This window comes from Saimiri boliviensis, chromosome 16 (assembly GCF_048565385.1).
Source record: "Saimiri boliviensis isolate mSaiBol1 chromosome 16, mSaiBol1.pri, whole genome shotgun sequence".
Classification (NCBI taxonomy): Eukaryota; Metazoa; Chordata; class Mammalia; order Primates; family Cebidae; genus Saimiri; species Saimiri boliviensis.
In genome coordinates, this window is record NC_133464.1 from 2,867,395 (window position 1) to 2,894,731 (window position 27,337).

Genomic DNA, 27,337 nt, shown 5'->3' on the forward strand with positions numbered 1-27,337 from the left:
CATCAGGAGGGTAAGTGGAGAGGGGCTGCTGGGCTGGACCAGGCGTTCACCAGAGCGAAGGCAGAGGTGTGACTCAGGGGCCAGGGGCCATCACGCTGTGGGATGACCTGCTGCCTGTCACATCTGGCAGCCCAGGAGCCAGGGTTGGGGTGCTGGATTTAAGAGGGCCGAGGCTTGCAGGGGGTGATGGTGCTGATGGACTCTAAGCTGGGAAAGAGCACAAGGACATCCTGGGGAGAGGAGAGGGCACTGGACGCTCGGCCCCCGGTGGACCGAGCGAGCTGGAAGACAAAGCCGCAGTCGGAGTGGGGGTCCTAAGGGTGAGGTGGCCGCACACGCTCTGTTCTGGATGAGGACATAGTCAAGGTTGCATCCCCGGGAGCAAGCAGCTGAGGCTGGCAGAAGCGGGGATCAAGGAACCAGGCTGTGTGGAGTTGGAGTCGGCGTTGGGAGTCCCCACCACCAGGCCAGAGGGAGGGACGCCCCAGGGGACCAGCCAGACCGCAGCGCCAAGGGTACAGGAAGGAGAGAGGAGCCTGAGAATGAGGGGCAGCTGCAGCCGGGGGTAGGGGCGTGGGAGGTGGCTCGGCCCCGGAGGCACAGAGCTGGTGCCCCAGGCAGCACAGGCTCTGGGGTGCAACGTGTGTGGGGGTCTCAGGTCCCTACCTACTCCTGTACACAAGACAGGCTGGGCTCTGGCTGCCACCTCACCAGTGCTGTGACCTCCGCCTTGGGACCAATCCTCCCCAGCTGTTAAAGGAGGGTAACAATGCAGCCCTCCTGGCAAGAGCCCCCTCAGGCCCAATGCCCAGCACACAGCTGTGCCATGGCCAGGGGACTGTGATAGCCACGGGGGGTTTACAGGAGTGCCCTGGGTAGGACTGTCACCATCCACCATGCGGCAAACTTCACCCGTGCACAGGACACGAGGTTGCCTTTCTGTTTCATGTTTATGATGGCTTTGTCGAAATCTACTTGGAGCACCAGGAACTCACCCACCTAACATGCGGTTCCCTGCTATTTAGTGTGTCCACGATGTGAGCCGTCATGGTCCACACCAGAACATTTCATCCTCCCAAAGGAGGCCTGGCCCTCAGGCAGCCACACACTCCCAGACTAGGCAATCCCCAGTCCACCTTCCGTCTCTCCAGATCTGCCTTCGCTGCCACTTTACATTCATGGAGTCACATGCGACGTAGGTTTGTGTCTAGATTTTTCACGTTGCATAAGGTTCATCCACCATGTAGCATGTGTCAGAGCTTTGCTCCTTTTCACGGCTGAGTAATATTCCACTGCAGAGACTGCAGGAACATGCCACTTTCACTTATCCATTTGTCTGTGGATGGGGACTGGGTTGGGCCAACATTTCAGCTTTTGTGCGTTGGGAACACTCAATGTAAGTTTCTGCATGGACGTATATATTCACTTCTCTTTGGTGTATCCCTAGGAGCAGAATTGCCGGGTCACACGGTGGAAGAACTCAATGTTTGTGTCCCCCTAAAATTGACGAGTCAGAATCCCAACCCTCAAGGTGGGAGTAGGAGGTGAGGCCTTGGGAGCTGACAAGTTTGCAAGGGTAGAGCCTCATGAATGGGAATTGTGCCCCCAGAAAGGAGGCCCCAGAGAGGGGCGAGAGTTCCCTCGCCCCTTCCTCCAGGTGAGGACCCAGTGAAAAGGTGCCAGCTATGAGCCAGGAAGGGGCCTGCATGCCAGACAGCAAATCTGCCACACCTCCATCTAGACTTCCAGCCCCAGAACTGTGAGCAACAAGTCTGTGTTGTTTCGAAGTCGTCCAGGCTATGGCATTCCACACGGCAGCCTGGAAGGACTGTGAGATGTGGGAACTGTTTCACCCTCCGAGGACCTACCAGGCTATTGTGCAAAGTGGCTGCACCATTTCACATTCCCACCAGGCAGAGGCACTGCTTCTATCTCCTGGGAACTGTCACCTACAGCAGGCACCAACCTGGGCAGCAGTCGGCTGGAGAACCACGCCATCAACAAAGCTTCCGGGAGACGCATGAGCCTGCAGTGAGGTCACTGCTAGGATGATTGCCAATATTGCCAGGATCACTGCCAGGATCATAGGATCAGAAGCAGGATTGAGCCAGGATCACTGCCAGAATCACTGACAGGATCACTGCCAGGATCACTGCCAGGATTATTGCCAGGATTGAGCAAGCACCGGGAAGTTGTGGAAGCCACTGGCTGGATGCAGTGGGGAGTGCCCTAGGTTTGCAGGGAGAGGGGCGGTGACCAAAGGCTTCTAGGGAGAGACTACATAATGGAGAAGTGGAACCCAGCAGGCCACAGGATGGTTACATCGGAAAAGACCCCGAGTCCACGGGATGGACTCAGCTCTGTCTGTACTGGTCCTGAGATCTGTTCCCACGTGGTAACCAGGGGCTACACTGACAGACACAATTTTAGCTAAGAGCAAGATGTCTGCAGGGTAGACTGCAGTCTTCCTATGGGAATGTGTGGGGGTTCTTTGGAAATAGGACAGGTGCCACTGGGACCCATTACAACCTCTAGGGACCCTAACTATGAAACTGTTATTCACCCTGAAACGAACTTGGCTAACAACTTGAGCAGAGCCCTCAGACCTGACTCCTGGCAGGGCAACTCTCCAGGCTGGGCGCAGGGGATGCCGGGGGCTCCTCGACAGGGGTGTGAGTCCAGTTTCCCCATTGCTACAGGCTGAACTATGTTCCCTCAAAAAAGAGGTTGAAGTCCTAACCCCTGGGACCTAAGGATGCGGCTGATTTGGAAACCGGGTCTTTTCCGATGTAACCGAGTTGAGGTCCTGAGCATGACGCAGTCCAGTAGGACCGGTGTCCCATTCAGATGAGAAGACACGCACACCAGGAGGGTGTCACACGCAGGCACGGAGGCCCGGGGAGGGGACACACAGCTGCACAGCTAGAGGTGAAGATGGAGCAAGATGCCTGCAAGCCCAGGAACATGGAGGACCGCCCGCAGCCCCGGGGCAGGACAGGCAGGAGGGCCCTCCCCGGATCCCTCGGGGGAGCGGGGCCTTACCCACGTCCTGACTTCAGATTGTGGCCACAGAGCCAGCGAGAAGGCAGCTCTGCTGTTGGCGCCATGTCGGTGCTGCTGTGTGAAGGCAGCCGCAGGAAACAAACACGCCGGTGTTGACAACTTTGCTGGGACAATATACAGCAAAGATACTTCCAAATCGTCAACCCCCTGTCCACTGTTCCCACTAGAAAACAGCCCCAAAGGAAACGACACGAAGGCCTGAGGAGCACACCAGGTCCGTCGCATTGTAGATTAGAGGCGGGCCTGGGGTCAGACCAGAGCCTGTGGCCCCAACCCTGAGCGCCCGAGCACCACAGGGCGACGCGGTCTCAGGCCCGGCTTTCCTGCCCTCCCCGCGTGCTGCTGCCAACCACGCAAGACAGCCCATTCGACTGACACCCAGATCCTTCACCACAGCACAGGGTGACAGCCGGCTGCCGACTTCACAGACAGATCCTCACACCCACGGTCTCAGAGTGGGCGGCTCCCCGGATGATAGATTTCCTTACTCCGTGAAGTTGTTGGCAGTGAATTTTACACGGCAGCGTCACCACCCACGGGCATCCTCCCAGCTACTAGATGCCAGCCACCTTCGTTTACGAATAAAACAAGGAAATACTGCATCTACGTAAGTGATCTGGTTTGGCTCCATGTCCCCACCCAAATCTCATGTCAAATTGTGATCCCCACATGTCGAGAGAGGGACCTGGTGGGAGGTGATTGGATCGTGGGGGCGATTTCCCCAGGTTCTCAGGACAGTGAGTTCCCAGGAGAGCTCATGGTTTTAAAGCGTGGCACTTCCTTACCCTCTCACCCCCTTGTGAAGGTTGCTTCCCCTTCCACTTCTGCCATGATTGTAAGTTTCCTGAGGCTTCTCCAGCCATGTGGAACTATGAGTCCATTAAACCTCTTCTTTCATAAATTACCCAGTCTCAATAGCATCTTCATAGCAGTGTGAAATGGACTAATACAGTAAGAAAGAAACGAACACGGCACCAGTTTCAGCGCAGGCAGAGCCCAGACGATTTGCACCCGTGTTTAGAAAAGGGAAAAGCGTCCTTCCAGGATTCTGTGCATGGGTACCACTGATTTCACTCTCTTCTCAGCCACCGTGGATGGCACTTTTTGATGCCCTCGCCCTTTGCTTGTGGAATTCCAGCAACGTCTGGGAAACACTGGAAGTAACCGGCACTTTCTAACTCACAAGTGCCCGGGAACAGCACCCTCTTGTAGCAACGGCACAGCCCACAGTGCACAGTGCACATGTGACAGCCTCAGGGCAGACAGCGCGGGCTCCTCAAGGCAGCGGAGGGCGGTGTGGGCGGCGGAGGCGTGTGCCGGCCCCATGCCCTCCTCAGGTTTTAGGATGCCATCCCTGATTTCCTTTATTCATCCAGCAAATACCGACTGAGCCTGCACTGTTACTTCCCGTCTTCCTTGACAGAGGTCGTGTGTCAGGTTCTTCCAGGCGAACCCGACTGTCAAACTGGGCAAATGCATGAGGCTGCTGTTTCCAGTTCAGTCACATCTGCTCCCACAAAAATGTGCTGGAGCTCTGACCTCTGTGCCTCCACGTGGCCTTGTCTGGAAAGTGGGTTTTGCAGACGTGCTGCATTAAGGTGAGGTCAGATGGCAGAACCCTGATCCCATGTGACTGGGGTCCATAAAGGGGGCAATTTGGGCCCACCCCATAGGATGCAGAGGGCTGAGGGGTCTACAGTCCAAGGAAACCCAAAGACGGCAGCGAACCAAAGAGCTGGAGGAGAGGCCCGGGTGGATTCTCCTGCACAGCCTCAGAGGGGACTGGCCCTGCTGACACCCTGAGCTCGGGCCCTGGGCTCCAGGCCAGGAGACGACACATTTCTGCAGTTAAGGCCACCCAGTCTGTGGGGCTTTGCTGGGGCTTCCCCAGGGAAGGAGCATGGCTCCTGCTACTAGGCACTAAAGAGCAGACAGCACAGCTGAGGTCTCTGAGGGGCGGAAACAAGGTGGAGCCCAGCTCTCCACTGGGGGTGCTTCCCTGCAGGGTGTCCAAAAGCAGGGTGGGGACCCACTGCAGGACTCAGCATGGCAGGCCAGGGAGAGGGGCCGGGGGAGGCCGGAGGCGGGTGCACTGGAGGGTCTAGGCCTGCCTCCCTGGCCAGGTGCTGCTGGAACATCTGGGACATGCCCAGAGGGCACACTCAGAGAGCTGGAGGAAGAGGTGCCTGTGCTCCCAGCCTGCCCACAGAGCCCTAGCAGAGGGGAGGCCATGTTGTCCCCAGCTGTGGGAGCACCAGCTCCAGCCAAGCCTCAGCGCAACCTCCAGCTCAATCATGCAGGCAAAGAGCAAAACCCACCAAAACTCAGAATGAAAACAGTCCCCCCGACACCCAGCCAAAACTGAGTGCCGACACAGGTGCCCACACTGACGGGGAGCAGACTTCACAGATCTCGTCCAGACACGTTATTTAATGAACAAAACTCCAGTAACTGCTCTCTGGAATCCAGAGTTGCTGTCATGATGTAAAATGTCCAGTATTCAACAAAAATCATGACACACACCAAGGAACAAGAGTAACCCACTTTCATTCTTAGGGGCAAATATCGGATACTCGGCATGTGTGTGGGGACCCTTTCCAACTACACGGACCTGACAGCGCAGACTCAGACGTCCTGATGACGTACTGTCAGCAACACGTGGATACCACACGTCCTCATATGAACTCTTTCCTGATGAAACTGTGGGAAAATTGACGTCTGCAAGCTAAATCTCCTTGCTACTGCAAGCTGAAGCCCAAATAAATAAAAGTAAATTTAAATCTGAGATTGGGCTGGGTGTGGTGTCTCATGCCTGTAATCCTAGCACTCTGAGGGGCAGAGATGGGTGGATCACCTGCAGCCCTGAGTTCAAGACTAGCCTGGCCAATGTGGCAAAACCCCATCTCTACTAAAAATAAAAAAAATTAGCTGGGCATGGCGGTGGGTGCCTGTAGTCCCAGCTACTTGGGAGGCTGAGGCAAGAGAATCCCTTGAACCTGGGAGGCGGAGGTTGCAGTGAGCTGAGATCGCGCCACTGCACTCCAGCCTGGACAACAGAGTAAGACACCATCTCAAACAACAAACAAACAAATCTGAGACTGTTCTCCCCATTTCTTGTTCTGCCGTCTCAGCGAGAGGAGCCCCAGTGTCCTCTCCACCGTTCCACAGATACATGTGGCTCCTGTGGGGCCATAGATGTTCTAGGAGGCTCTCGTGTGTAGTTTCAGATTCCCACGCCCTCCCTAAATCTGTCAACAAAAGCAATGCTCTGGCCTTGGCAGCATCATTCCCGGAATCAAAATTCCCCTGAGTCCACATTCGAGGCAGCTGAGGTCCTGGGCAGGTCAGTGCCACGGACGGGCAAAGTGAGTTCTTGCCTGGGAGCTGACCCTCCTCCAGGAAAGACTTCCCATCAGAAGGTCCATTTCAACCCCTGCCTGGGTCATATCTGGGCAACCCACTTCTGTCAACGTGCTCCTCACTCAGAGAATGGCACTGGAGACACGCCCGCCTTCTTGAAAAGCTTAAGGTTCCTCACGGGGAAGGCCCTGGTTCTGCCAGGTCCCCTCACCATGACTCCAATCAGAAAACTCCATCCCAAGGGCATTTCCACCAGCTCAAAGCAGGCCTGCTGTTTAGGGGAATCGCATTCTTGTTTTTCTTTACACTTTTGCCGCCTGAGCTTGTATCACTATATCCTACGGTTCAACGTTCTAACTTCACATCAACTGAATCCCTGGGTGTGTTTCTACATCTGGCCTCAATTCCTTCAATGTTATGTTCATAGCCTCACCCATGTTGCTAAGCAGAACTTTGGTGCGACATGCACATTTACCTCTACTTAACCATTCAAACCATGTGGGTCATTTCTGTCGGGCGTACTCCGAGGAGTGGCACTGCATAGCCCGGTGGGCAGAATTCAAAGGTGCTGCAAGATTCCTGCCCCTTGTGTCCACCCCCACCCTGTGAGGGCCAGGCAAGATCAGGACACTGTTACCCCCAGGATCTGTGACTAGGACGCGGTCACCCCCGGGATCCGTGACTAGGACGCAGTCACCCCCAGGATCCGTGACTAGGACGCGGTCACCCCAGGATCCGTGACTAGGACACGGTCACCCCCAGAATCCGTGACTAGGACGCGGTCACCCCCAGGATCCGTGACTAGGACGCGGTCACCCCGGGATCCGTGACTAGGACGCGGTCACCCCCGGGATCCGTGACTAGGATGCGGTTACCCCCGGGATCCGTGACTAGGACGCGGTCACCCCCGGGATCCGTGACTAGGACAGGGTCACCCTAGGATCTGTGACTAGAATGGGGTCACCCCCGGGATCCGTGACTAGGACGGTGTCACCCCCAGGATCTGTGACCAGGATGCTGTCAACCCCCAGGATCTGTGAATATGGCAGGGCCACCCCTGAGATTTGTGAACAGGATGCTGTCACCCCCAGGATCCGTGACTAGGACGCAGTCACCCCCAGGATCCGTGACTATGACAGGATCACCCTGGGATCTGTGACCAGGATGCTGTCACTCCCCAGGATCTCTGAATATGGCAGGGCCACCTCTGGGATTTGTGAACAGGATGCTGTCAACCCCCCCAGGATCCGTGACTAGGACACAGTCACCCCCGGGATCCGTGGTCACCCCTGGGATCTGAGTAAGGCAGGGTCACCCCCAGGATTCAGCTGCATCATAGGGCAAAGTCGGTGTGATCCTGGCTCCTGTAATTATGGCACGAAATGCGGCACTCTGTCCTGGCTGAAGTCAGAGATTCTCCTGCTGGCTTTGGAGTGTGTGAGGGGTCCAGGGGGTGGGAACCGGAGAGAATGACTAGCAGCCAAGGGGCAAGCAACCTCCGGCCTACGGTCAGCCGGAAAATGGGCCTCCATCTCTCCACCACAATGAGCAGATGCTGCCAGCCACTGCAGGAGTGCCCAGAAGAGGCCCCTGAGCTCAGAGGGGAACTTGGTCTCTCCGAGACCTTGATGTTATGCACCACCATGCCTGGCTTTTTTTCTGTGTATTTTCACTAGAGATGGGGTCTTGAACCCCTGAGCTCAAGCAGTCTGCCTGCCTCTGCCTCCTGGAGTGTGGGCATTACAGGCATGAGCCACCACACTTTTATGCTGACTGGCCATTGTGGATACTCTGTGAAATCTCTTCCAAATCTTTTGCCTTGTCTAAGCTGTCTTTCTCTTGCTGATTTGCTGCGTGGCCCTGGGCATGTGCTGCTCTCACTCCCTACAGCGCTGCTGCACCTTCTCAGCGCCGTCCTGATGAGCAGGCTATCACCCATCATGTTAATTTTAATGTAGTCATTATTCATCTTTGTGATCGGAGCTTTGTGTGTCCTGTTAAAAATCTTTCCTAACTCTAAGGTCATGAGGATATTCTCCCACATAATTTTCTCAAGGGTTCTTACTTACCCTGCACATTTTTATTTTTTGAGACAGGGTCTGACTCTGTTGCCCAGGCTGGACTGCGGTGACGTGATCTTGGCTCACTGCAACTGCCACCCAGGGAGCTCGAGAAATCCTCTCAGGTCAGCCTCCCGAGTAGCTGAGACCACAGGCATGCACCACCACACCTGGCTTTTTTTCTGTGTATTTTCACTAGAGATGGGGTCTTGAACCCCTGAGCTGAAGCAATCTACCTATTTCAGTCTCCTCAAGTGTTGGGATCACAGGCATGAGCCACCACGCTCGGTGTCCCCTGCACATTTAAATTTAAAATCCACCTAGGATTAATGGAGACAGTGTGAGGGAGGCGTCAAGGTTCACATTCGTCCCCATGGAAAAACTGCTGGCCAAGAAGAACTACCGACTGGGAAGGTTGTCCTTTCCCCACTGCTCTATAGCCAGACCCCTGAAGTAACCTTCACCCGTCCCTCCCGGGGCACCACCCCCGGGGTGGACGCCTAAGCCTCATCATCCTGCACCACGTCTTCCCGTCTCGCTCTGTGTCGGCGCGTGGCTCTCAGCTGTTCTTGGCACTCTGCATTTCCACATAAATTGTTTTTCCAAGATTCAGGAAAGGGGGGAAAAACTCACGGGACTTGAATGCCATGGCATGGAATCCGCCAAGCAACGGGAGAACTGATGCCTCCCACGCAGCCCTCTAAGCCAGCACATCACTCCGTTAATTTGGACCTGCTCTAAATTCTTTCAAGCATGTTCTGTAGTTTTCTACATGAAGGCCTTGCATATTTTTCATTTTATTCCTATTTAATATCTTGTCTATTTGTTCCTGATTTATAGAAAATTTCTATATAGATCTTGTATCTGGTAGCATTATTAATTCTAACTATTTAACTGCAGTACTTTTGTATTTGCTACATAAAAAACAGTCTAATTGTTGTAGTTATTTCTTTACAACCTGCTCCCCTGCCCCTTTTCCTTGTCTTGCTCCACCCTCAAGCCCTGCGGAGTAGAGGTTGAGAGTTACTAGCCTTCTTATATAGATAGTTTTTTTTGGTAAATGCACTCAATCAGACTAAAGAACTTCCCTTTCATTCCTGGTCTGCAACTGGCTTCATCTCCACAAGTGGATACTGAACTGTAACTAAATGTATGAATCTAATCATACGATCATAGCATTTTCCTCCTGGGACTGCACAGCTATTCCCTTCATTCTAGAACAGACCAGGGGTCACAGGGCCTGGAATGTTCATAAATCTCAGAGAGCAATCATCACTCATTATCCTGCTTCTGTGTAAGTTGACATTTTCCGTAACAAATACAACAGACACAGCAGCCGAGAGAAGAGTCTGGCTTTCAGGAAGGCAGGAGAGGAGAGGCAGTCTCCCAAGCCAGCGAGGAAGCCCCTGGGCTAGGGGCGTGGGCGAGTTCTTCCACTGAAACAGGACACAGCAGCCGGGCAAGTGGAGGCAGGGTTTAGGTGTGGTAAGCAGGGAAGGCAGTTCCCTCCCAGCAGCTTGCATCTTTCTGTAAGCGGTCCAACATCTGCTGAGGGCCAGGGAGGAAGTAGGGCTGCGTTTGCGAGACCCTCTACAGCCACTGTGGAGGGCTGGAGACAGGACTGACCCCCAAAGACATAGTTCATCTCACCTCCCCCAATTCCCAAAGCTCTTTAACACTTGTAAAACCTGATCCTGTTTTAGAATGGACGACCCTCTCCAATGATGACGGGCAGCACTGGCTCTTTCTTGGTGATACGGCAAAGAACATCCCTCCTGACTGACCGGGATGCCACAGTGCTGGGGACGCCAGGCTCATTCCCGCACACGGGCCGGTCACACGTCCTCCTCCTGTGGTCGCCCAGACACCAAATAACCATTGCGCACAGAAATCCAAAAGACCTGACTGAGCAGCCCACCTAGATGGGCATCAGTACACGTTACTACAGGCACTAACGGCACTGGGCTGTGTTCACAATCAGATTCCTGGATCCCACCCTCAGAAATCCGCTCCTTAGGTGGGGAGGGCGGGCAGGAACTGACATCTTCTGAGAGCCCCCAGGTGCTGCAGGAAGGCCCTGCCCACTCTGCGTGCCTTAGAGAAATACGGAGCGGACGGGGCCAAGCTAGGGAGGAGGTTATAATCCTAGACAAGGGCGAGTTTGATAACACTTTGGAAAGATGAGCAAGGAGCCCGGGACAGCAAAGAACCACCCAGCCCAATCTTCCCCACTTCCAAAGCCAGGCTGGTGCGGAGTCCGCGGCTTCCATGAGAAGCCGTCGGCAATGAAGACAGGTTTCCCCTGGCATCGTGGCTGCGTTCCTTCCTTGAGAAACCGGAACTGTGTGACTGCCAAGAGTGTAATTTCCAAAACACCGCGTAAAAATCTGGCAAATTCTATCAAAGTTAAAAACGCACAAACATTTCCAGAAGTTAAATCGTTGAGCTATCTGTGCACAGCTGCACAGCTGTTCACATAAGGTTACTCAGCAGAGCATATCTGCAACAGTGACTGTGCCTCCCAAGTACCGACTCAGAGGTGGCTGCGTGCCTTCACTCAGTAGAATATCTATGCCGAGGTCAAAGACAGTGAAAGGGCTGAACTATATATACCCATATGGAAAGATATCTAAGATAAGGTTCAAAGAGGCAAATTAGGAAATATTATATTTAATGCAATCTCACTTGCTGGGAAAAAAGTTAAACACAGACACTGCACACTGCCATTTGCTCAGAAGAATGAAGGGAGCCTAGGCACAGCCACTTCCGGAGAACAGGGGCAGGGCTCTGGGCAGCAGAGTACACGCTTTCTACTTTATATCCTGGTATGCTGTTTCTCTTTTCCCCATAAACAAGTATTATTTTCACAATTAAAAACTCAAGTACATGCTACTTTTTAATTAGGAAAATAATACCTGCTTATGGGAAAAACAGTTATGCAAGAAAACAAAGTAAAAAGTATACATGGCTTAGTATACCTTTAAAAACAGTAGACAGTTAAAAAACAGTACACGTGGCTCATACACATGCTAGTTTTTCATTACTGGTGAGGTCCTGAGTACAAATACCTGCTTACTCCACCAATAAGGTAACAATTCAAATTAGGTGACTTATGCATCACACACTCCTGTCACAATGCAGATCAACAGAAATGAAGTTCTGAACGTCTACTTGTTTTAGGCTGAAATGATTAAAGTCCTTGAAAACTTAGATCCTGACCTCCTTTGGGCTCCTACAGTAAGCCACAGTTGCCTGGACACTGCGTGTGGCTGCCTGACCTCTGGCTGGCTGAAATAACGTGCAGCAGAGCTGTGGACACGCCTGAGCCAGGTCCATGGACAGGAGACGCCACTCGGTTCTTCCAGACACCCTTCCAGAAGACACCCTTGTTGACACCAAAGCCACACGAGGACACCCACGAGCAATTTCCTTTTGTCTTACGACAGCTCCTAAAGGGGACCCCACAGATCCCTTCAAGGAAGTTTTCGCTTATGTGATCCCACAAAACCGTGTCCTGAGCGCCCTCCAGAATGAAGGTCATTTTTCCAGGCACAGGTGAGGACCCGGGCGCTGAGCCTACCGGCGTGACCTGTTACTGCAGGTTTTCTTCCTAAGACTTCCAGTGTTCTTTCCTTGTCTTTAAAAATCTTCACATTTTCGCAAACTCTAGACTTGAAAAGAATCATGAAATCTTCCAGTATCAAAAACATACAGGATTTTTAAATCTAAGACAGCCCAAAGAAACTGTAAAGCCATCAAGCCCATGGAAAACACATGAAAGAGGATGATGTGGCACACTCTGTGACATAAGAAAAATAACCAGTTTAATAATTACAACAGTGTAGCATCAACATTGTAGTAGTCAACACTAGGACATCGTCTATGACATTTAAATTAGGAGTTTCTTCACACTTGTCAACGGGCGCCCTGGGTGTCCCAGAGGTGAAGAAATGATTGGCATGAAGGAGTCCACAGGACCACGGCAGGCGTTCAAGGTCCCAGACGCCCAGCGCATGTGGACAAATACAGACGCCACCGAGTGTGATGGAAGGAGCTTCGGATGCTGCATCCCAACATCGCTGAAAACTCAAAGTGCTTCACATCTACAGGATAAGAAATGGCTTCATCTCCTCATCCAGACAAGGTGAGAGCAAAGGAGTAACCCTCGGGCAAATCGTGGCCCCAGTTTCTACCAAGTTCCCACCCCCTTGGGAGGTCACATGGTGAAACAGATAGTTATATACAACAGGGCAGGTTTTTAAAAAGAGTTGCTCTCAGACACATTTTTCCTGTTCCCTAAAAAGCCGAGGAAGATACTGGATCCACAGAAAGAAAAGGCAATGCAGTAACATGAGGCCCTTGTGGCCACACCATCCAGGGGAAGGGCTGTTAAAAACACAAGTATTCTTGTGAAATACTTCAATCTGAGCATTAAGGCAGGTCTGCAGGAGATGGGACAGCAACCGGCTCCGAGGAGACACGGATGTCGCCTCCCGGCAGAGGGGCGGAGAGATCAGAGTTGTTCCTGAGTTAACACCTGCTACAACAGCAAACTTCAACACACTCAGGTTAAATGGTTTCCCACTGCAATGTCTTACGCATCACCAAAAAATAACTTGCAAAACTCAAGCTTACCAAAACAGGAAGTGTTGAGCTTTGCTTGCGCCGGCATGAGTGAGTACTATGCTAAGTTTAGGAAGCTGGCAATCCTAATGAAAAGTCCAAGTGAGGCCACATTCTGCAGCATGGGCTAGGTCCATGCTGAGCCCAGACAGACCCTGTGGCCAGAGAAGGGCAGGAGGCTGGAAGGGACTGCTGGGCACCAGAGACTAGAATTATCAAGGACCAGGAAGAACTGTAAACAGTAACAGAACCCTCAAAGGCATCAGAAGACCAAGGATTCGAGTGCAGTTAAAGGGCAATTTGGCCAATAGACTGAAAATCGTAAAAGTTAAATCTGATGCCAAGTGAGTTGTTCTGAGACCAGTAATCCACGGTGCTGCAATTCTGGCTTTTAAAGATAGAACAATTGTTCCATGGAAAAGTGTATCTCATTTTAAAACCAACCTCTTCGCGGGAGGGGAAACCAAAAGCAAAGTCCCTGTGATCACCAGGATTTATTGCTGAAGCAGAACGAAAACCTGCCGCAGGCTGCACAGACTTTGCAGAGCCAGCCTGGGCCCAGCAAGCCGCCGTTGAGGACGGCACGGGCTTTGAAGAGCTAGCCTGGGCCCAGCAAGCCATGGCGAGGACAGGCTTCCTTCCCCCGTCTCCTATGCACTGGGACACAGTGGGGAAACGCTCCCTGTTTATGCCTGCATTACTTAGTGGAACCTAAGATGTCTGTTGCTTTATTCTTGCTGAAAGAGGGGAGTTTCCTTTCGGTGAGCACTGAACCCTGCGGGCTGCAGCCAATGGTGATGCGGACCTCAGGGGGAGTCTGACCTGACAGCCAAACTCCACCCATCAGTACCAGCCTGCAGCATGACCTCCATCTGCTTTCATCAGCTGCAGTGACTTACAATAAATAATACATTCTATTTACAGTTTACAGGTTCTAGTAAGATCTCTCTTTAAGGGAGGACAAAACCGTATTTTGTTATTACTGAACTAGCCTATACAGAAACGTGTGTCATCTCCCAAAACGCAGCAAACTTATCTGAGAATCACAGTCCTCAGCGGACAGCAGCAAACGCCTCCAGGTGGACGCCGCGGTGCCTCACAGGCCCTTCCTCCAGGCCAAGACCGAGTCTGCCAGCCAGCAAGCTGCCCTCAGAACTCTGCAGGTCTGGGACTGACACACTGCTTTAAGACTTCTGAATGGGACTGACGTGTACCTCTGCAGGTATAAGTAAGGTCATTTAGAAAGACCGACATGGGACGTACTATCACAGCACGGAGGCGGCCATAATGGTGAAGGACGAGCCAGACGTCCACCAGGCTTTTGCTTCCGGTGGGTGTGGGCCTAGGACTTCTCAGTCATGTAGCTGGAAAGGGTCATCCTAGCACGGGGATTAGCCCCGACAGAACCACCACGGGTATGCATTCAAACTGGGGTATTTACAAGAAACATGTATATATAATATTTATATATTCAATGAAAAGCCTGGACAACCAAGCCTTTTAGTCAAGTCACTGAACTTATTGCGGAATGAGGTAACTGAGATGTTCGCAGTGGGATTGATGCAGCTCCGGTCCTCAGAGTTGATCCCTCCCGTCTGGATTCTTCGGTGATGGTTGATCGTCTCCATTCGCAGAATAAGCTCCAGCTGTTCTATGTACAGAGAGCAGGGTGGCGCCCCGCCCAACCCTGCCCTGTGGTCCTGAGCGCACCCTTCAGAACTGGCCTTAGACAGAAGAACTGAGGACGTCCCTTACAGATTGGTCTCGTCCCAGGCAGGGTCGTTCATGTTCTTCAGGACTTTCCTCACCAGCTTCTCCAAGTCTTTGCGGGCTCTCTGCTCTTCCTCTAGAGACTTCTTCATCTTTTTGTTGTCCTGTAAATTAAGCAGATTATGCTCACTCTCTCTGGTACTGCGTAGGGTTTCCTTTCCCCAAATGCGTATCCTCGAGGAGCTAGGACCTCAATTCATGAACTCCTCCGTGAGCTGCCTGTGGACTGTGAGGTCACAGGGGTCCATGAAGCTTAACCACCTGGACAGGGTGGCGGTGCCTGACTCTGCAGCTGCTCCGGGATGGAAACGGTCCTAATGGCTATGAAGTCCACAAATGAATCTCTATAGAACATACCGTAAGAAACTGGCTGGAAATTGCAGATGGGATAGCTCCTACCCAGCCTTTCTGTGCATTTATAACCACCTTCCAGTTACAGAAAGGACTAGAAGTAACAGCAACAGACAGGTGCAGGAGTAAGAGAGTGAGCTCCTGCTCCGCGCAGCTGAACCCGGGCACGTCGGGATGAGGAGGCACGTGCGCTGGGATGCGTGCTGCTGCTAGGGACAAAGCGTGAACATGGGAGCACGCCCGCCAGCCAGAGGTACCTGGAAGCCCAGCGGACACTGCGTGCAATGGCGGAGAACTGTGCAGTCCCACACGGCAACCTGCTCTCAGCTCTCTATCCAGGCCACACTCCTCAGGCCACTCCTCGGCCAAAACAACATCCCAACCTTCCCCCGTCTCGCTGGACAGGGGGCCAAAGCCACTCATACTCCTATTACGTGCCAATGTCCAGAACGCCCCTGCTGAGTCACCACATCTGGCCCGCTGACCTGGCTGTGGAAGCCAAGGACCATCCAGCGGCAGAGGCTAATCTCAGGGGCACCCTGCAGGATTTGTCACCAGACAGAACTTTCGATATTTTAAACTTAATCTTCCAACAGAATTTGCAATGATTTATGACATCAAAATCAGTATTGTCAAAAAAAAAAAAGTTTAAACAAATCACTTTACAGACAACCAATTGTTTTATCTGCTAGACTACTGAAAGACACAACTTCCTTTTAGTTTTTGCTTATAGACAATCAGCTTATTTTTATTTATATGTAATTTTTTTGAGACAGAGTCTTGCTCTGTCGCCCAGGCTGGAGTGCGATGGCGTGATCTCAGGTCACTGCAACCTTTGCCTCCTGGGTTCAAGTGACTCTCCAGCCTCAGCCTCCTGAGTCGCTGGGATTACAGGCACCTGCCATTATGCCCGGCTAATTTTTGTATTTTCAGTAGAGATAGGTTTTTGCCATGTTGGTCAGGTTAGTCTCAAACTCCTGACCTCAGGTGATCTGCCTACCTCAGCCTCCTAAAGTGATGGGATTATAGGTGTGAGCTACCACACCTGGCCAGCTTCTTGTTAATATAGTGTTTTTTTCCCCCCATTTGAAAAAACAAAAAAAACTGAAAGCTGGATTATGACGTACCTGTCTTAATTCTTGCACTTCATCCTTTAATGCGTATACGGTATCCACAAGACTCCTGAAATAGGAAACAGAGCACGCACATAAACCGGGTGAGGCCTGGAGAGGACACATGGAAACTTACCAGGAGACACTACGAAGCTGAGTGGAGTGCACGGGGCTGCTCTGCCCTAGCCTGTGGACTGTCTAAATACTGCTGACCTCTGTGGATGGCAGGTTGAAGCCTAATCAAGGGAGCTTCAGTCTATGATGACATTTTAAAAGTGAATCTTCTGGCCAGGTACAGTGGCTCACGCCTGTAATACCAGCATTTTGGGAGGCTGAGGCGGGCGGATCACCTGAAGTCAGGAGTTTGAGACCAGCCTGGCCAACAGGGTGAAATCCCATCTCTGCTAAAAATACAAAAGTTAGCTGGGTGTGGTGGTGCGGATCTGTAATCCCAGTTACTCAGGAGACCGAGGCAGGAGAATCACTTGAACCCAGGAGGCAGAGGTTGCAGTGAGCCAAGATCGTGCCATTGCACTCCAGCCTGGGTGACTAGAGTGACTCTCCGTCTCAAAAAAAAAAAAAAAAAAAAAAAAAAGTGAAGCCTCTGAGGTCATACCCCCACCCTCAGGGAGTTGTTCAGACTCTACTACCCCACTGCAGAGGTCAAATGCCTGCTTTAGAATACTAGAAGAAGAAATCTTACTTTTCTTCAATCACTGTCTGACCATTACTTTTAGTTTCTTCAACTATAATTTTCTCTTCTTCTGGAAGCAAAACTTGTGGAGCAGATTCTTTGCGTGAACCTAGGATCATGAAAACATAATAAACAAACCTCAGGCGAATACCATGGCCAACTGAAGAAAAATAACTTGACTACACAACATCACTTAAATATGAAATTCTAGCAACTATGCATTTTAAAATGTTCATCCAGGCAAGCTACAGGAGGACATCTTTTATCAGTTTTCTTCACCTCTGTCTACTGAGCCCAGGCCTCGCGACCAAAGCCATACAGAGGAAAGGAAACTGAAGCCTTTTAAAAATCTGAATTATGAATGGTTTCAACCCTAACATTTTCAACAGGGGGGAAGCTAAAGGTTGTGACTGTACTGCTCTGGATATTCATCCCATTTTGACCCATTATTCCAAGAGTTTCAGAAAGACATATGAGACCAAGCAGAACATATACAGTGTTTATAAATCAAAGATCTGGCAATAAAAACATTTCACGCTACAGCAACATTTAATAATCAAGATATTACAGCATCATAGCATATGGTTTAGAAAAAGCAAATTTTATTATTTAGTTCTTTATGAAAAATTTATATTTCTGGAATATAAACATTTTTCTTAATGAAAGGAAATAAACTGTTCACAATGTCAGAGGAGCATTTGTGTCATATAACCAACACTCACACGAGAGCTTATATGGGACAGGCCCTCAATAAATGCTGCAAAATATGTACTTTAGAAATGAGGAAATCAAAATACTCATTTTAAAAGGTGAGGAAGAGAATTCAAATTCTATTTAACAACGCAAGGGAGAAAATCTTAAATAATATTTTCTTGAAGATTATATAGTATGATAATGTGTACCATTTATATTTTTGAAAACTTATACCAGAGGCCAATCAGAAGAAAGCTATCATCTATCGCAGAACACAGACGCCTGTAAGTGGCACTGTGACATTTCTCCGTGAAGAAAGCACACTGGTGCTGGAGACATGCTGACTGTGGAAACAGTGCTTCCACCTGCTGCGTCTGTCTTCTGGCTTGCCTTTCCTTGCTCCTGGAAGTTTGTCAGATCATAAGAAAGGCACTTGCCGTGCAGCCTCAGTCATGGGAGAGCTCAATACAATACTAGTGTATTACGAAGACAGGATCTTAAAGAATGGCTTCACCAGCACTTCACTGCACGCTTATGCCCGAGCGGAACACAGTTAACCGTGATGCCAAAGCTCGGTAAGATGGCTCACAAGACGTTCCTGACACGCGAGGGCACCACTGCTACTTCCACAGCAGAAGGCAACGGGGCCAGGACTGGCACTCACTGGCCACATGCTGCCCCTCGTGCATCTGCAAAACCTGCTCTACCCCTCAGAATGGCACCCCTGGGAAACTGGAAATCCAGGGACTGAGCAAAATCAAAACATTGCATTCCGTCATCCTCTCAGGCATAAGAAGAGTAAGTCCTGGGAAAGCAACCAAGTGCCACTCTATGTCATGCAGCACAAGCTTCAGGAGACACCTGTCACATCAATAATGGGAAATAAGGGTAACTGCAGGATCTTAGATCAAATGCAGCACTTAAAATTCCATCACAAGTCATGGCTGGCACACCTGCATCTGTGTTAAAGTGGGTCAAATGCCCCTTTAAAGGCAACCCTCCCTCCCGCTCACACTGTCGTATCCCCACTGTGCTACCAGCTGGCAGCAGCAGACCTGGCACTGTCAGGGAGGGAGGGAGGGAGGGAGGGAGGAAGGCCGGGGCACAGCTCCTCACATGCATCCCCTGGGCCACAGTCCACCCACCCGTGCACACCGTAACCTACGTCTCGGGAATAACTTTTTGGACAGAACGTTGAGGCCGGATTTCAGAAAGATGTTTTTAAAAACATGAGGCTGACAGTGTCAGCCCACAGAATCTCTACAGGCCCAGGAGACAAGGATGGGGACAGCCCTTCAGGCTGTGAGGGCTCCCATGGTTCCAGGTGCCCATGCTCCCAGAGGCCACAGGAGGGGACCCTGAGGACGGCTCGCTCTGGGCTGCCTTCGGGTAGGCCCTTCCAGGCTAACGGGTGTGCTGCTGTGACACGTGAGCCACACGAGAAGATACTGCTTAGGATGGAAACTGATTTGTGAAGGAGATTACAGCAGAAGCGTGGGGTGCTAGCCAGGTGGAGAAGCTGCCAGAGCTTCTCATACAGATGCAAAGGGTACCCATGTTCCTTCAAGGAAACATTAATTCATGTGCTATGTGCCCAGAAGATACAGAAAGTAATTTCATAGAAAATAAAAAACATTGAAAACCCAGAATATTCATAAAGATTCAGATATTTATACCACATGTGAAGAAATCAAATGGCTTCACTTACTCTTCCCTGCAAAGTAAAGTAAACCGACAACATTGTACACTTTAGTCAACTCCTAGTTTTCCCACCATTTACCCATTTGTCCTGCTTTGAGCCCAGACAGTTGGTGACTGTGTTAGAGTCACAAATCCACGGAAGGTATTACTCGTGTATCTCACATTCAGGTCTGCAACACATTTCTTCAAATGGAGTCGCTAACGAGACACTGGAAAAAGTGAGGTAACTGCGCATCAGGCAGATCAAGTTCCATATTTCAATTATTTTTGTCTCTTCTAGCTTCCTAGACCACCTGTTTATATCACCTGTTGTTTCCAGAATCAATATTTTCAATATTTCACAAAGAGTGTCAACCTTAAAGAAATGGGTCAGACACGGCGTCAACTTCCATACAGGAGTCACGAGGCATGAGCCGTGTGTCCACTGCCTCCAGCCAGAGCTGGGACACCCCTTGTGGTGAGTCTTCACCTGGGCACATCACTTAAGCACCGAGTCTCAATTTCATTCTTTATAAAGCAGAACAACCAAACTACTTCTCTAGAGCTGTTCTGAGGATTTACATATTACATTTTGTAAGACTCTTTTAACAGATAAACTCATAAAGATGAAAGTCACTCCATTATGCAGCATCTAAGCCTTTAAGAACCGGTACAGTTACTGCACACGCATGGTACAGGTCTTATGTCTACAGCTACACTTAAAAGCATGCAGGAAGGATTTGGTGATATACAAATGTGACCTGGCAAACGTGGTGTTACAGACAGGATGTACTAACTGCTTGATTCCTGAAATGTACTAATGTGAAAAATGCCATCTATGGATCTTAAAAATGCCAAGGCCGCTTGTAAATAGGATTATTAACACGCCTAGACATCACACAATTCAAATAATCTGCCTAGTTTTCAACAATTTTTCTAAAATGAAAATTTTTACAGCCTTTCAAAAATCAACAAAAGAAATGCCTAGGCAAGTTTACAATGTAAGTTAACTATTTCTTTAAAGAACAAAGTTTTAGAAAGCAGATTTAACAAGTTATCTCAGAAACTATTAAAGTGTTTTTAGAGGCATCACGGCACATTTTTCTCAAGTTACCTAGGTTGGAAAAACAATTTTAACAGAATTATCAGAGAATTTTCTGTCACTTTATTTAAAATCCATAACAGAGGCTCAGACATAGGAGAACACATTCATGATGGTTCTAGCACAGTCGAGATCTGTGTTTCCCAAACTTTTCTGTTTCTGGGAGATGAGAGGGGTTCCGCAACATCATTTCAGGAAATGCTGGGTGCTACATTTCTTGGAGATTCATGGTGTAGGGCAATATAAGCTTTGATGAAATCTGCCGTAAAAATACTCAATCTTAATTCAGAATTTCTGAAATGCATTTGAGGGCTGAACTTTTTTTTCTTTTACAAATCATAATTATTAACATCTTGTGGTTTTGTGGCTAACATTTTGAGAAGTGCTAGATCAGCTTATAATCTGTTTTGATAACCACAAACACAAAATTGGTTGGTTATTATTTCCATATGGAGGTGGGAATAAGAAAAACATGAATATAATGAAATGATTCATATTTAACACCAATCCAGTACTTCTCAACCTCAAGGACTCCAAGAATGTGCCTGTAGATGCTCAGTGTCTACCCACCAAGTGCTGAAAAATCCTGCAGCAACCATTCCACTCAGGGGTTGCTGTGCACCATGTGGCTGGAAACCCCGGAAGGCACCAGGACCCCACACCAACACTCACTCGGAGGTGTGATCCAGAGAAGCCTGGTACACGTGTGTTAACATGAGCACAAAAATGAAAATTTTAGAGATGTCTGAGAACCCCGCCCCTTCTCCACCCCAAATATTCACATATCTCTAGAGAACTATAGAGCTTTGTTTAAGAAACACAGATCTAATCCAGTATTTCCATTTCATAGACGAGATGACTTGCCACACCAGCAACACAGTGGTGATCAACCCCTGGGGCTCCAAGTACTGACTCACGACTGCCATGCTTGGCTGTCAGACACCATTCTGGGGCCTTATCTGACAACACACAACTAACTGCTTCAGCAACAATGCAGCGTCCACTGTCCAGTCCAGGCACCGGTGTGGTGTGCACGCATGCGTGTGTATGTCTCCCTGTACCAAAAGCCTAAAGACAGTTTAAGTTAATCAGAACAGAACATCTGTCTATCTGGCCAGTGACCTAGGACATTTACAGGAAAATTCACCTTCTTAAAATTCATTATCCTTCTAAAATCTGCATCCAGAGTCAACTGAAAATCAAAAAGTATTCACAGTGGAGCAAAATATGACTACACCTGAAGAAAAATGATTTAATAAGATCTCTCCAAAAGTCATTTTGTTATTTATAGCTCTAGGAGTCTAATTTCCTTTTCTTAGGAAAAGCAAGCTCCCATCCCGTGCCGAGAGTTCTCTGCATTCACTGTCTGCACCTTGTCCTAGCGCTATACCTGTCACCAAGAACTTCTTTTCCTTCCCCTTTATTTTGTTTCATTACTCTCTTCTTGGCTGGACAAGCACTTTATTAAACAAAAATTAAAAACCGGCCTTAGTCTAAATACAAAATTTTTAAATTGCGCTTTTTCTCATGGATGCACACACGCAAAAATAATGCTTCTTTCTGAAGACAAACTGACCAGTGACTGAAAACTTTTTATAGATGAAATAAGAAATGTAAAAGGAGTGACTTTGTCTTGTCCAGAACATAGCTAACTTAGGGAAGTGAAGTGTCCTCTTCCATCAGGACAGCAGAAGTGTTCTATCTGTCACCTGCCTGCCTCTGGAAGACGTTCCGTTCAGGTAGAGGAGCCAAATCCTACTAAACTGCAAACTATGCTATTCCCCTCCCCCATGTGACAAATATTAAAAGCCACGGGCTAGCAAATGCAAAATTTATTTCGACTGTACATAACAGATTTTTTATAAAACAAACACTTCATTGCCATATGCAACCACAAACAATAATATGCATACTGTACAATACAATGCAACATTCAGATATACATCCAATTGAGTTTTTCAAATGGTAGTCACCTACTAAAAATGGCTTTTCCCATTCACAGATAAAGAACACAATTAAATAGATTTTTTTCAAGATCTTATACCACTATATACACTTTACTGTGTTTTGGCAATTTTATGCAAAACACAATTAATATAGCTTATTATATACTTGTGGCAAGTGTTACTTCAAAGGGAACACCCTTGAGGCCATTTGCAAAGGCCTGGTGATGGCTTAAACCTACCTTCTAGTTCAGACTCTTCATCCTTTCATTAGAATACTAACTGTACACACAGATATTAGAGTATTGCATGAACAGAAGATACTATTATCCGCATGACTGAAGTCCCACAAAAGTAGAAACACTGGCCCTCTGGATGCCATATCACCACTGCCACAAGAGAACTGTCTTTTCAGGCCTGTGGTACTAATGTTTCTTAACCAGGTCACAAAAGCTAATGGTGTTAGACATTCAAAACAAATGCAAACAAAGAAAAGGTCAGGTTATTATTAGGCAGTGATCTTGGCATCAACAAAAAGCATCGTCAAAATGCCTTGAACTGGTACAAAATGGAATGATGGGAAACTGTTACAACTTTGGTGTACAGAATATCAATGAAAATGTCCTGGTAAGATAACCAAATGATACTTGGTATTAGAGGAAAATCCAAGTGCAGCAACTGTAAGTGTTGTGGTCCACACAGCCCGTGACATGGGCAGCCTCTGAGAGAAGGCAAAGGCAGTGAAGCCAATGCACTGACAAGTCGTCTCGAGGCAAACAGAAAGGTGCTCTCTGACCCGGAGGACTACTGTATGAGATAAAAAACCAGAATCACTTCTAAATCCACTCACAGTAAGTACAGAAACTTTTTGGTTATCTTATTTCTCCAAAAATTCCATTTATTATCTGGCTGAACATATATAAACCCCATCTATGCCGGAGAGTAACACTGGGATTTGATTAATTTTAGAAGACTGCTCCTCAACTTATTTTTATTAATTGGTATAAAAATACAAAATCTTCTGTGGCAGGAGCGGTTCAGTAGCTACTTTGGAACAGACCAGTATTTCGAATTAACAGCTGCCCTGATGCCTCCTGTGCCATCAGCTTGGTCCATTCTGAATGAAGCCACCCAACCTTCTAAACAAGGTGCTACTACCAGGAGCTCCCCGGCAGCTCTGGGCTTGTGAGAGGCGGGACCTGGCTCCCAGGACAAGACTGATATTGCATCAGAGTTCACGCTGCACACACAAGATCAGAACACTGAATACGTGGGTTTGGTGAAGGAGTGGGCAGTGGGGAAGAAAGAAATCACGGCCACCTGGAATTACAGCCACCCTAAAGAAGGAAAAAATGTTATTCTCAATTTATGATGGCACCTTGTTTTCTGAAGCTGGTTTCAATGAATACTTAAAACACAACTGTAAGGTTCCATTTTAACACCAAATAGAGCGTGCATGGGAGAGAACACGGCCCCTCAAGCAATGACTAGCTGTGGATTTGATGCTGCAACTGAATGCAACAGGTCACATTCAGTTCTTTCTGAAGCAGAAACTGGTCTGAGTGAGGCCAGTGAAAACTCCTTACAACAAGTCCCAGGAAAATGGGGGAGATTTTTTTTTTTTAAGTGAGCAACATGGCAACCTAGTACTTCGACAAACTGCAAGATCCCATTACAATGAGGCATTGTCATTTTACACTATGGGGTTGCTGTAAACGGAGTTTCACTGCAGCTGGTTGCTGAAAACAATGATGTATCCATGGCTCTTCCAGACAACGTAAGTATGGATGTCAGGGGTGGGGAGCCAGGGGGAGGGGTGCTGAAGCCACAGCACTTGACTTTTTAAGTATTCCAAATGCCTCTCCAGATACAGGCTAGTAGTCTACACTTGCAGAGGCTGAATGCTTCAGATTTTGGACTTTAAACTTTTAGTATAGAGATTTTACTGTAGAGTGGTACAGGCTTGCTAAGTGCCATAAAACAGAAATCATTTCAATTCAGGCAAGTTTGGGGTGAAGATGAGAGTGAACATCTGAGCCATGACAGTAAGCTCTGCCTTTGGAAAGGAGAGCTCCCACTTCACGGCCACAACGCAGCACACGGAAGAGCACAGAGCCGTGAGGTGGAGACAAGCTCTGAACACACGTGACGCCCGCCCGTCTGTGCACCTGCCAAGGCCCAGAGCCCACACGCCATCCTGCATGATTACCGGAACACAGCCCTTGGAACTGGGCTCACAGCACCTGGGCTGCAGGCATTCTCATCTCTCCACAAGTATCTAATCAGCGTTCATTATACTTAAAAAATTTAGGTCCCTACAGATAAGGCCAGAGTCTCCTCCGTGGTTCTGGCACTTAGATCACAAACCTGTGTGATTTCAGTATAAAATAAAAAAGTGTTCATACGGCTATATGCAGAAGGAAATCAAACAGTTGCTACACTGAGAATTTAAAAAAAAAAAAAAAACACTTGGAGCTATAAAACAACAAGTACCCATTACGAAGAGCACCCTCGGGTGTAGGCTCATATGAACACACCACCTCCCTCCAACAGTCAGGCATTCGAATGTATACTCGCATCGGCAGTTAAGCCTCCACAAAGTACAATGGGAAATATCAGGAACACTCTCAAAAGTTGTTAAAATATCACATAAAAGAGACAAGGAACAGCAAGAAAACATCTAAGAAAAGCAGGCTGCGATACAACAAGCATTTGTTAAGAAAAGCTCAGAAGTGCATTAGTTCTGGTGAGAGATATATGAGCAACAGCTCTTACGAGATGTAGAACCCATTCTGTAACTATGGGCTGTCCATATACTGTCATAGTCAGAGTCTTCCGAGAGGTCTGAAGGCTCCAAACGAGAAAGGCTACTGCGACGACCCAAGGAGTCTAGGCTTGGTTGGTCATCATCAGCCAAGACGTGATTATGCATCAGGTCAGTGCCTTGCCATGCTAAGACGGGCGGGCGGAGGGACAGGCGCGACAGGCAGGGGGTGAGGAGGAGAACGACAGGAAGAGCCACAACCAAAACATGGAACAAAAGCAAAAGGTGATGGGAAGAGAAGGAAAAGAGAAAACATTGTTAAAAATTGGCAACAATGAATACTTCTCCTTATATATGGCTGGGTTTCAGTAACGAACGTTAGCAAAACCCTTAGAATAAAACTAGATCGATTATTATCTAATTAAACCTAACACAAAATGCTTCAAAATTGCTCCCTTTAAAAAAAAAAAAAAAAAAAAAAAGATATTGCTCTAAAGCCCTCCTTTAAGAAGTCTTTTGCAAATTACACCCATGTCCAAAAGATGAGTCTATAGACATGTGGCAATTAACCAATTCTTTTCCACATTCAATTAACAAATAGTCTCATTTAACACATCATTTGCAAAAGGTACCATTTATGTGGCTGATTAAAAACTGTCTCCTATCAATAAACAGATGTATCAAATGCAAAATAATTTCAAAGGATTTCTTACGGGCTTCTTCAGCTGTCTCTTTGCCAAGACCATAAATCCCAGGGGTAGTCTGGACTTACCTGATCAATCAATAACCACTGTGAGAGCTCAAGAGGACAGAAAAGGCCTGGCCAGGGCCCACAGCCCCAGAACCCACCACCTGCTCCCAGGGTGCACTCGAGCTTAGCCCACAGGCAGGGTGCAGTGGGCGGCTGGGTCTGCTGGCCACACAGGCCATCCCGATGCAGACCCTCTGCTGGCAGGAAGAGAGACGTGAAGTGGAAATGCCCCGGTGTTAAAAGGAGAATGACAGAGGAAGTGGCACAGCACGGCAGGAGAGAAATATCACGAGTGGCTGGCAACTCAGAGCACTGCCACGGGCTGAGAGGCAGGCTGGGCTGCCAGGGCCCCCCTCCATGCAGAGCCGGCAGGGGTCCCTTGCTGAGTGAAGGCACACAGCAGCCCTGGCCCCTCCCTGCTCCTGCTTCTCTCAAACTGACCTCCCGACTGCAAGAACTACGTCATGACAGGCTGTGAGGGCCATTGCTTCCTAGGGTTAGAAATCAATACCAAGGAAGTTTGGTTTACAAAGTCTTCTTGGCATCCAAATGTGCGAATAGAGCTGCATTTTAGGTAAAATACATTATCCTTCTAAAAACCATTTTACTAAGCACTTAACATAAAAAGAGCTGCTTTCACTACAATCCCATTTCCAAACATCTTAAGTATAACACCTTTCCAGCACAAATGAGCAATTTCTCCTATTACTCCCTAATTTTGAGCATAAGGGTTAAGGCCATGTATGAAGATAAGCTCCCTGAGGCCCCAGAGCGGTTTGCCCACAGTATAAATTAAAAACAAAAATCAATGTATCATTGAACGCTTTTCTTGCACAGGAGAAATGGAAATACAGAATACAGGCAACGTGACAAGAAAAAAGTAATTGTGGGTCATTCCCCTTAGGCAGCCAGAGGCGGTGACGCCACAGGATGCCATAGGGTCCTGGGCAGAAGAAACGTGGCATGCACAATGACACATACAAAGCTCAACCCTCAGCTGGGAGCCTCGGTATCCACTGGGGATGGGTTCCAGGACTCCCCTCAGATACCAAAATCCTCAGACGCTCCAGTCCCCAATATAAGATGGCATGGTGTTTGCATTTCACCTACACACAACTTCCCATATACTTTGAGTCATTTCCAAATTATTTATAATACCTAATAAAATGTAAATGCCATAGAAATAGCTGTTATAGTATATTATTTATTTATTTATTTTACTATTATATTGTTACTTTTTATTGTTTCTTTCTTTCTGGGTATTTTTTGATCTGCAGTTGGTTGAATTTACAAATGCAGAACTCAGAGACACAAATGGCCAACTGAACCTGGTCTGTTCAGCTGAGACTACTGGGTTAAAATTGTATTTCA

The 27,337-nt window shown here is 48.5% G+C and overlaps 1 protein-coding gene across 13 annotated transcripts in view; it reads right to left on the minus strand.

Annotated features, from left to right (window-relative positions):
- Positions 1-12,285: 12,285 nt before the first annotated feature.
- The window catches only part of ARHGEF7 (Rho guanine nucleotide exchange factor 7), a 184,035-nt gene continuing 168,983 nt past the window's right edge, over positions 12,286-27,337 (minus strand). For 8 of the 13 annotated variants that reach the window (XM_074387439.1, XM_039473192.2, XM_039473193.2 and 5 more), the window contains 4 exons: positions 25,227-25,403; positions 17,043-17,142; positions 16,355-16,409; positions 12,286-14,980 (listed from right to left, as the gene is read on the minus strand). In XM_074387439.1, the coding sequence (XP_074243540.1) occupies positions 14,858-14,980; positions 16,355-16,409; positions 17,043-17,142; positions 25,227-25,403 (455 nt within the window). In that variant the 3' untranslated portion in view covers positions 12,286-14,857. Of the gene's footprint in view, positions 14,981-16,354; positions 16,410-17,042; positions 17,143-20,548; positions 25,404-27,337 lie in introns of those variants that run through there. The other 5 variants (XM_039473194.2, XM_039473195.2, XM_039473196.2 and 2 more) reach the window with 4 other exon arrangements.